The 10696-nt window shown below is 32.6% G+C and overlaps 2 protein-coding genes across 3 annotated transcripts; one reads left to right on the forward strand and one right to left on the reverse strand.

Annotated features, from left to right (window-relative positions):
- Positions 1-1433: 1433 nt before the first annotated feature.
- Positions 1434-2754, forward strand: LOC140875783 (uncharacterized). Of its 2 annotated transcripts, none has more exons than XM_073279568.1 (2): positions 1434-2031; positions 2221-2754. In XM_073279568.1, exons 1-2 carry the CDS (start codon positions 1479-1481, stop codon positions 2361-2363), a joined length of 696 nt encoding a protein of 231 aa, XP_073135669.1. In that variant the 5' UTR covers positions 1434-1478; the 3' UTR covers positions 2364-2754. The 2 variants fall into 2 exon arrangements, with proteins under 2 accessions (XP_073135669.1, XP_073135670.1); XM_073279569.1 differs by having other exon boundaries at positions 2266-2750.
- A 4316-nt stretch (positions 2755-7070) lies between these two features.
- On the reverse strand, positions 7071-9670 carry LOC140890078 (blue-light photoreceptor PHR2). The gene is made up of 4 exons (XM_073297838.1): positions 8622-9670; positions 7616-7845; positions 7410-7511; positions 7071-7323 (listed from the first exon to the last, which is right to left on the reverse strand). Exons 1-4 carry the CDS (start codon positions 9531-9533, stop codon positions 7245-7247), a joined length of 1323 nt encoding a protein of 440 aa, XP_073153939.1. The 5' UTR covers positions 9534-9670; the 3' UTR covers positions 7071-7244.
- Positions 9671-10696: the final 1026 nt, after the last annotated feature.

The raw sequence follows: 10696 nt of genomic DNA on the forward strand, positions 1-10696 counted from the left end.
ACTTAACATAATTCCAATAAGTTTTATTTGAAATTTTTAAGTGTGTATTCACCCCCCTACACACGTCTTTCGATCCTAACACATGCCATAAATTTTATAGTCCCAAACTTTTTAACTCACATTTCCTTTGTTTATTGACTAATTGTAATTTCATGTTAATTAATCTTGATTTAGGGGTTTTTTATTATTAATTTTAACAAATAATAAAATTTCAATTTTAATTTAAATAATGAAGGATTGCAAAAATATTGTGCAGTGTCCGCTAGTACTAGCAGCAGCCAGCACTATCACTTTCTTTTTTTCTTTTTTAATTAATTATATAACTAATACATGTTTTATAAAATCATTATTTATTTATTATTATTATGGAATTTTGGTTCTCAAAAATTATAAATTTTAATTTTGAATTTTGAATTTGATGTCCAACCAAAAAAAATTATTAAGGAAACAAAAATAAAAAATTTGACGGTTAAAAAAATTAAACTGATTAATGAATTTGTTTGTGATCAGTATATTTATAGAAATATTGGTTAACCTAAATAAACAGATTTTTTATTTTTTTAATTTCATATTATATTTTTAATATAAATTTTATTTTTAGTTACAAAGTTGGTTAGCGCAGTGGTTGACTTATTTTAATTTATTTGGATTATGGAGGTCTCTCAGTTCTATTAACCGACCTAAAGGAGTTAATTCGGATAGATTCGGGTCGGATTGACGCAAAATGATATTAAAAAATTTCTCAACCCGAACTCGACCCGAAAAAATACCATTTCAAGAATGGTGAACTCGGACCATTTAAAATATAGTTAAGTAAAATTCAAAAGATATCATATTAACAAACATGGAATGAAAAATCTCGTTTATATATAATTTAAATTTAAAAATTTGATAGTATAAATTTAGGGTATGTTTAGTAAAAATAAATAAACAATTGTTAACAAATCAAATTTTTATGAAATAAATATTAATGATGAAAATTTATTTTAAATATATAATAATTTTTTTTTTGTGCAATATAAAAACGTAGCTAATCCTTTAAATTTTATATAAATTGTACAAGTTTGATTTTTGTTTGGATCGAGTTTTGATCGAGAAATTTTTTAATAACACTTTAAGTCCACCCGATCAACCTGATTATATCCAAATAACTTAATAGAATTGAGAAATCTTCATAAATCAAAACAAAGTAAAATAAATCAATAATTACGCTAACTAACTTTGTAATGAAAAATAAAATTTATATTAAAAATATAATATAAAATAAAAATAATCAAAAATGGGTTAATTTAGGTTAACCAATATTTCTATAAATAATTTAATTAACCGTTAAATTTATTTTATTTTTATTTCCTTAATAATTTTTTTAATTGGTCGAAATTTAAAAGTAAATTCTAACAAAAAAATCTATACTAATAGAAACATTTCTGATTCATCCCTTTGTTTGTTTCTTTGGTTGGGGATCACGCGGTGGCGCCATGGAGTCGTGTACCTTGCAGCTGCAGAGTTGGAGACCCTTTCAGTTGGATTGCGATTCACCCAATAGCAAGCGTCCGTGCCACTCCGATCGAGCCACCTCCTTTTCCATCGATATGTCCAAGCTCTCTCTTTTTGATGACGATAAGCCTCTTGTCAAGCGCTGGTTTCCCCGCAAGCGTCGCCGTCGCGGAGGATCCAGGTCCGTCTCGGGTCGCAGCTCCGATAGGCGCTGCTGCTCTGTTGGGGCCAACGGAACTTGCTCCGACTTCCCCATGGCTGCGGGGACAGATTCCAGCGGAGAGCTGTTTGTTAATGGAGGTGGGGAAGTGAATTGGGCATCCGATGTGAGCGAGGTAGCGAGGAATTCTAGGAGAGAGAGAGAAGGTAATGTGGTTGATGGGCAATTTGGGAATTTTGATGGTCTGGGGAATGAATCAGGATATGGGAGTGAACCGGGCTATCGGGGTGATGTAGAGCTTGGATATGGTGATGAGGTTGAAGAGGAAGAGGATGATCCGCGATTGTTGTTTTGGGGAAAAGAATTATTTGGAGGTACCTTTATGATTTTTATACTCACATCACATCACATGCTTTCCTGTCCTGTCCTGTCTATTCAATTTAATCTTATTTAATTTGTTTGTTTCAATCTGTATATTGCTGGAGTTTAAGATCTTTGGACATTGATTGATTCCATATTGATCGGGGAGGAAGTAATACATTATTTCAAACTGTGTATATTAGGTTTCATTGAACCAATAGTTATGCCACTTTTCCTCGTTACTCCAGATAATTCTTCCAGGGTGGGTGAGAACTCCATGCAGAAATTGCATCACCGAGGCAGACGGAAAAAAAATGATTTGAGAATGGTTGATGCCCTAAGATAGCTAATGTGCAGAGCATGCGTTGGTGCATCTCATTTCTGGTGGGTTGCTCACCTTTGGTTGAAATGGACAGCATCGGATATCATTGTGAAATGCTTTGCTAGTGAATATATATATATATATATTTAATTATTGTTCAGGGTTTGGGATGTGAAAATACCCTCACCATGTGTTGCTGAGGAATGTGTACATCTCCGGTTCACCTTTGCCATGTATACTTGCATTTCACGGGTGATGCATACCGTAAACAGAGGAAACGAGGTTTTTTTTTTGTTTTTACATGAATGGTGCTTTATCTGCTTCTCGCATTCAAATCTCTTTTTGGTGCTTCATCTGCTTCTCACGTTTGTATCTCTTTTGTTTCATATATGATTGAACAGTCAAATCATTTCTTAAATCTCAGGGTAAATCAATTATAGCTTAAGTTGATGGAACAAATTTTAGTCTTTGGACTAAGAGTCATCAAACAAATACTTGAGATGATATCAAGCACTCAGTTATTTAGTAACTGTAGTTTGGATTCCTCCTATCAAGTTTAATTTCATACAGACACTTGGATCTTGTTTGCTTGTTTTTGACAAAACATGAGTACAATTTCAGAACTATAGTTCAGAGAAAATGGTCAAATACAGAAAATAATCCTTCCTCAACTTTCGTGAGTTGAAGTGTCATCCTTGGTCCGACTTCTTGAAGTTTAACAGCACTTTTATTAGAAGCCCTGTTAACCCTACCAATGTCTGTGGGTAGACTGACAGTGGCTGCTTTGTCATCCACTTGGCTTTCTGATCCATAATTAGTCCTTGTAGAAAGCAAAGAAGATGAGCAAAAAGAAAAGAAAAACATTCAGGAAACACTTGCTTTAGTTTGAAAACCAATATTTAGTGAAGTTAGGCATCAACAAATTGATCCAACTTTCTAGTTATTCAATTCGAATGCAATGTATTATGGAAACTAGCTTTTTAAATTTAAAAATATCACCTTAAACTAGGCAGCAAATTTTCCGAACTCAAAGATAAATTTCAAAAGTATATTGAGATTAAGAACGAACTCCACAGGGACAAAGTACAACTCATTTTACATAAACGAAAATGCAAAAAGTGTATCCTGACTCCTTTACATTTATCATATGCATACATGTGACCTAGGTCCATTACACAAGGAAACAGGGAGGTCGTACTTCATCGCAAAAGGACTCGCATCCTGAAAACTTGTCAAATCCGACACCTGATGGTTCTGCACAAACTTCCTAATTATTCGAAAAAAATCTAGAGGCTGCGGCGACCGGATGGAGTATTGCCGGAAATCAATATGGTTTGTGTCTTTATTATAATTAAGTAACACAATACTTTGGCACGATGAAAGCTTGACCTAAATCACATAAAATGGTGAGATGCAAGTCAACACTGAAGCAGCTATTAAATTTGGGTGACATCTTGCAAAACTTATCGATGGCAGGAAATTATATATAGTGGTAAGCTTTAGATTAGATGTTGCTCCCCTGTCCTGTCCCAAAATCAGAGAGTAATATCTAGAGAATTCAATCAAAGAGCTCTCAGTATACCACATCAAACACTAAATGAACTACCGAAGGGAAAAATTATGATAATATCAAGGGTGGGTTGATCTTTAGGGCATCTTGGACGCAATTTAGATTGAAAAGTATCAGAAGCTAGCGAGTATTCGGTAGTGTTTGGGAGAGCTTCTAGGAATCACTTCTCAACTTTTCCTTAACAAAAATATGAAATTTTATGAAATTTTACTAATCTCAAAAGCTCTCTCAAACACTACCTCATGTATCTTGAAGTAAGAGTTGTGGTGGCCTTGCAATCCGCAAAATGAGAAAATGTGTAACACCCATGAGCCCACAGCTAGCTAGCTGACTCAAATGAACTTTATATCTAATATTAATTAATTAATTAATATAATTATAACCAGAAAGTAAACTAGATCTACATGCAACTTATTATCATTGTGCTCAATGCTATTTAAATGTAACCCCACCCACACTATGTTTCACAAAAGGCTTTTAGACTTCCGGAGCTCAATGATCAGCGTCACAAGAACATGGTGGCTTACATTTTGAACAACCAAATTCTCAAGTATTAATTTTACTGGACCTATAAAATGACCAAAAATGCACATTTGAAGGAATAGAAGCGAACAAATTTCCTTTTGGCTCAAGCTTCAAATATTAGCAGAAAAACCGAAAATTAAAACAACAAAGATTTAGTATCGATTTCTCGTCCGGTGGTTCGAAATTTAAAAGAGGGAAGTGAACAGAACGATCCACAAGAACGCGGTAGGTTTTCTTGTTGTTTAGGCCTATACTAAAATTGGATTTTGTTTAAAGCCCAACATACAATAAAAAGGTCCAGGCCCAACAATAATTACCTTAATAATAATAATAATAATAATAATAATAATAATAATAATAATAATAATAATAATAATAATAATATAAAATGATAATAAGGGTTAATAATCTCAGTATATCTCACCAAGAATAGAATGAACATACTATAAAGTTGTGTTTACTTATTATAATAAACATAGAATTATATTAATAATATTATCAGTCTCATGTTTACTTGTTTTTTTAGAATTCATATTGATACATAAATTTTATCCATATTTTTCTAATTTAAATTTTAAACCTTGATGATTTATCATAAATAAAAGGTGTGATAAATAATCATTTTTAACTAATTATCTTTTTAATTAAGAAAAATTACATTAATATGATTTACTTCCCAGAAAATAATATATGAAAACCCCATTTTAAAAATTATAAAACATGAATAGAATTTTCAAATACTTTTTTTTTTTACCAAACATTTCAAATACTTTAAAATGTATTTAGTGCGTTTCATTTGATTTTAATATATGACATCAATATAAATATTATAAAACATGAATAGAAATTCTAACAATTTAAGATATAATCAATACATTTCATTGGATTTTATATTTTGTTCATGGAAAAAAAAATTACTCAATTTATTAATTTTTGTTTTAAAATATAAATAATATTTATACTCAATAATGTTTGGTCCGTTAAAATATTTTATATGTTGATTAATAATAATTTAAATTCTTCAATAAAACTCACAAACTCAATTTTTCTAATACAAACTAAAAACAAAACTATATATTATAAGCAAAAGGTAAAATCGTAAATCTAATTTCAATCACAAATTGATCGATCAAAGTAAACATGTTATTGTTATCCATCATTATCTCACATCCTATAAAATTAATTTAATAATATTGATATTATTTATCTACATATATTAATCTCACTAAGTAAACACAATCGAAGAATAAATAATCTGACTAAGATCTTGGTATTGTTGCTCTGAATTGCAATTATAACCCTTATTTGTAGTTTACTTATAGTTATTCCATTAAAAACTAAGTAGGAAAAAAATTGCTTCTAAAAATAACTCTTTTTAAAAGTTAATTGTTTTTTTTACAAAAAAAAAAAAAAAAAGCCATCTAGAAATAAATTATTTTTTTTAAAAAAAAAGTAAATCTTGACATTTTTTTCATATTTTATATCGCACACATAAGAGGTATGCTCGAACCGAATCTTCAAAGATAAGTAAGTTATTCTAATTTATTTCAAAACTCTACCCTTTGATATATTTAAAAACTAGTACTCTCATGCACACCGTTGCGTACTTGTAAAGTTCGTAATTTTAAGGAAAAAATAAATTATAAATAAACTATAAAAAAATTTTAAAAAATATAGTGTTTTTATAAATAAATAGTCAATAAATAAACACATCAATTTTACAGGTTGATGGTAATTTCGTAAAAAAAAAATTAAAATAATAATAATAAAAGTCACAAAGTTTATGTCATTTTGGTAAATAAAAAAATATTTAATGACTAAAAAAGATAATGTCATATAAAATGAATAATTTAACTAATAATGTGTATTTTTTTGTGAATTGACTTAAAATATAATCATTTTTTTATCTCAATATTCACAAATTAATTGATAGTTATTTAATTAAATTGTCTCTAACTTTAACACTATATAGTAAGATATTTAAATAGGATAATTTCTATTTGCTAGTACATATTTTCATGAGATTATATATATGTTTTTAATAATTTAAATTGGATCAAAGCATTAGAAATAATTTAAGGTAAAGGCTAAAAAATGGGCTCTTTATCTAAATTCTATATTTATTCATCCATTTATAAAAACAAAAAAACAAAAAAAAAAATCTTGTGAACCGATATCTAATTGTCAATTTTATGAGACAAAAAAATTTATTCGAATTTTTTTATTAAAAATATTATTTTTTATTATGAATACGAGAAAAATTGACCAGTTCAAAAAAAATCATAATTCTCATAATAATTTGACTATTAAATTATTTTTTACTCTATAAAAATATATAATCTTGATTATTTTCAAATAAAATAACTCAAAATAGTATCTACTATGATTAGACGACTATTATCTTTATTAAGTAGATTATCTTTTAATTATGAATCCTGTGTATTTGAAATGAAAGATAATTATAATTCTCTCATTTATATTCCATATATTTTCCTTTTTATCTTATTCTCCATCAAACTTATAACGCTATTTTTACCATCACATAATTTAAAATAAATAAATAAATAATTGATCACCACATTCCATATATTTCCATTCAAATCATTTGGAAATCGAATTCCAATATAAGTTATCGATGAATTTGAAAATTTATTTGTATATAAAGGATGCGTCTATTGTATATTAATTGACACCATAGATCAAATCAGATTATCTTGGAACATCAAGAGCGAGCATAAATTGGATATATTGTTTAATTACTTCTACATCTAACATAGCATAGAAGTTGAGAGGCAACTGTACGTTCTTCCTTAGGCAGCAGCCCCTGTACATGCTGTCACTGGCGCATCACTGTGTTTCTTCACACAGCTATATTTACGTGTAATGAATCTGAGAAAACAAACAACGGTGTCATTATCTCTCTCAAGAAATTTTCTAAAACCAAGTTTGAACAGCTTAGCTACGGGTGAAGTTACCTGAAAAAATCCCTCCACAACAACTCGTACATTAACCAGTTCATTCCAGTATCAGAAGAGCCACCGGCACCATCTTTCTTGTTAGAGACAGCAGATATCATGCTGCAAATACAAGGTTCCAAAAATGTTAGAGAACATTGCAAAATGAAAATGAAATACGGATCTTGTACTAACAATGGCAACCAAAATAGCATCTTTAAAGGAACCTTGAAGCAGACTTCTTCAGCTCATCGAACATGGAGCGAGGAGAAAGGCAACCCATGGCAAGCCATGGGGATATTTTGCATGAGAAATTTGCACCATATATGCTGTTGTTGGTCCCATCCTTTACTCCATTGTGTGGTTTTTCCTTGCATTCAGCTGCAAAATTTCTGAGTCTTTGCAATGCTTCAGTCTCCCCTCCCACAAGAGAAGCATTAGCAGTCGTTTTTCCATTCTTCAAAATAAACACAATATCAATTCAATCAAGACCACAGTAATGATATTCTCACACTTCCCTCTCTCTCATGGTTAACATATTTTCAACAGCACACTACATTTGGAATAAACACACACTAGATTAGCTTGGCATCAGGATGCAGCAAAGTTGATACAGTGGCTAGCAACACACATAGTTTGTGGGGATATTTAGTAAAGATTCATACAATTGGACGTATAGGAACTCTAGTAACTCTTACTACATGAAAGACAGCGTTTAGCTAAACAATTATCAAGATATCAAAGAATCGTTTTATTCTACTTAATTTAATTATAAAGTTATGTTATCTTGATGCTTCATAAGAACGTATACTACTATTGCAGACAGATCCTCAAGCCTACGAAATCAGTATTCAGAGAGACAATAAGATGCAAAGGAACCCTCTTGAATAATATTGTAAACAGATCCTTGAACCTATCAATGATTGATAAGGATTTCAGATCCCTAATCTTTGATAAACGACATAAATACGAAGCTGGGAGTTTGTATTACATAACTCACTTAGTGGGTGCACCTATGCTCGCCGGTACAAATCTAGACCACACCACCCGGATTCTAGAAATCAGAAGTATAAAAACGTGCACGCAAATTTAACAGAGACAAGGGAATTGTTATCAGTGAACAACAGCTGTACTAGTCCTCAAGATTCATACTTTGAAACAAATCAGTCCAAGATCCAAACTTTTTGCAGCAAGGTTAAACAACTTAAAAAAACAGCTGAAAAAGGCAATCACCTGACCCATGGTTGCATTTGGGTTAAGTCCCAAATCGACCAAAGATGGAATTTCACCTGTTTCCACATCCCCTCTCGTGGGTAACCCTACCAACCGATCCAAAGCTTCAATGGTCTTCCTCACCTCCAAACCTTTAACTTTATCTTTAAATCCTCCATAGTTGGACGGCATTTCCTCCAATCTGAACGGGAGATCATCCAAATGGTACAATGTGCTTCCCCAGAAGGACTTTACTTCCACTCCCTCGTCCTTCATCACCTCCTCTATCTTCTCCTCAGCTTTTACTTCATCGTTGGAAACCTCTTTATGGACGTAGACTGCCTCAGCTCCAACCGCTTTAACCAGCTCCAGAAGGACGGTCTCTGGCCTCCCAATCCGGACCACGAGATCCGACCCTCGAGACTGGAGATTCTTCCTCAAATCGGAAACCGACTCTATCAGAAAGGTAGCTCGATAAGGGCCCGTTTTGTCGAACCCGGAAGTGGATTTCCCATAGTCCCGGGGGTCGAAGCAGTAAACAGGTAGAACGGACATGGATTCGTTGTTGGCGGCGGCGAGGCATTCGTTGTCGTGGACACGGAGGTCATTTCGGAACCAGACAACGGAAGCGCGACGGAGTGCGGCGGCGGAAGAGGGATTTGAAGGGCGTAGGGGGTTTAAAGTGAGTGGGTTCTGAAGGGGGTTGGCGGAAAGGGTGGATTTGAAGAAGGGTTTGGTAGGCGAGGGGGAGAGGGCAGAGGAGATGGAAAGAGAAGAAATCTGAGAAGGGATTCTGAGAGAGTTGGTTGGAGTGAAAATTTGTCTGGGCGGGGAGAGGAAATGGGAAGGAAGAAGATTGGAAAGAGAGAGTGAGATGGAGGCTATGGCTATGGGTATGGGGAGTGCTTCTTCTTCAGAGGAATTTGGATTCATTTTCAGGGATGAGAAGATAAGGTGCTCAAAATTTCAATCTCTGCTAGCTATACTCTGAGGTTTGGTGAGGTTTGGTTTTTGGTGGCTCTCTCAGTCTCTCTTTGTCTCTGCAGAGGGTTAGGTGCCTTTTTTTGATTATGTTTCTAATAAGCCCATCTCTTGTTTTAACCAAAGAAAAGAAAGAGAGAACATAATAGCATATTATAGGTAAACCAAATCAAGAGCCTCAACTCACTCAAATATAAACGGAAAATTAACTAATGGGTTTTCTTTCTAATTGTTTTACTTTTCGATCCAACTCATGAAAATCTCAATCAAGTCTTTCTTTTACATTTGACTCGGTTTGTTCTCGTGAAAAACATTTTTAAAAAAAAATTATGAATGCTTTATCTATGTAATGGTAGTTTGTGTATGATTTAGTCTGGACATTGTCTCCGCTTGAATTCAACACTTGCTTTAGTTTTTGTTTGTGGTCACATAAACATACAATTCATGAATTAAGAATTCTGACAACAATAAAGTCTACTCGACGAGAATGAACTAATCGTTAATGAAATTTTTCACAAGAATCTTGCACAAACTTCCCAACTAATGCTAATATTATCAACTAATTAGAATGTTTGATTTCAGTTTAGAGTTCCTCGTTTTTATAAGGGGGCATTTTAGATATTATTTATTTATGCGCTTGGCAGGGTACAATGATCAATATGTGTCCGTTTTTTCGCTCAGAACGGACGGATATGCGCAAGTAAGAAGTTTTCTCATCCTGATAGTTTCATTGGTCTCAATCCATATCTCAGTAGGAGCATATTCCTAAAAACGCTCACTTAGATTTAGATATAAACTTTTTCTCATTACTCAATAAGGCAATTCCTCGCACATAATCAAGGGAGCCATTGAAAGGTGACTAAAACACTAGAAACGACGACGTGATAGTGGCAAGAACACCTTTCGGCCAAGTCCCATTAATTGGGTTCGGTCGATGCTAGCATATGGACATTACTCATATGCTAGATCCAACGATCCATCTTTTTATGCACGCGAGATGTTCATATGAATATATCACATGAAAACAAGATGGACCATTGAATAACCCATGGGACACTACTCCAATGGGGTAGCATCGACAAAACTCGTTAATTGATCATAAAAATATCATGGAA

The sequence above is a fragment of the Henckelia pumila genome, chromosome 1 (genome assembly GCF_033568475.1).
Source record: "Henckelia pumila isolate YLH828 chromosome 1, ASM3356847v2, whole genome shotgun sequence".
Taxonomy (NCBI): domain Eukaryota; kingdom Viridiplantae; phylum Streptophyta; class Magnoliopsida; order Lamiales; family Gesneriaceae; genus Henckelia; species Henckelia pumila.

What these genes read in the sequence shown, in the direction of transcription:
- LOC140875783 (XM_073279568.1), top strand. Translation starts at nt 1,479, where the DNA reads ATGGAGTCGTGTACCTTGCAGCTGCAGAGTTGGAGACCCTTTCAGTTG. An exon ending in GGGAAAAGAATTATTTGGAG is followed by an intron (nt 2,032 to 2,220) that starts GTACCTTTATGA and finishes TGTGTATATTAG; the next exon opens with GTTTCATTGAACCAATAGTT.
- LOC140890078 (XM_073297838.1), bottom strand. Translation starts at nt 9,533, where the DNA reads ATGAATCCAAATTCCTCTGAAGAAGAAGCACTCCCCATACCCATAGCC. An exon ending in CAAATGCAACCATGGGTCAG is followed by an intron (nt 7,846 to 8,621) that starts GTGATTGCCTTT and finishes TTTATTTTGAAG; the next exon opens with AATGGAAAAACGACTGCTAA. An exon ending in CTGAAGAAGTCTGCTTCAAG is followed by an intron (nt 7,512 to 7,615) that starts GTTCCTTTAAAG and finishes TTGTATTTGCAG; the next exon opens with CATGATATCTGCTGTCTCTA.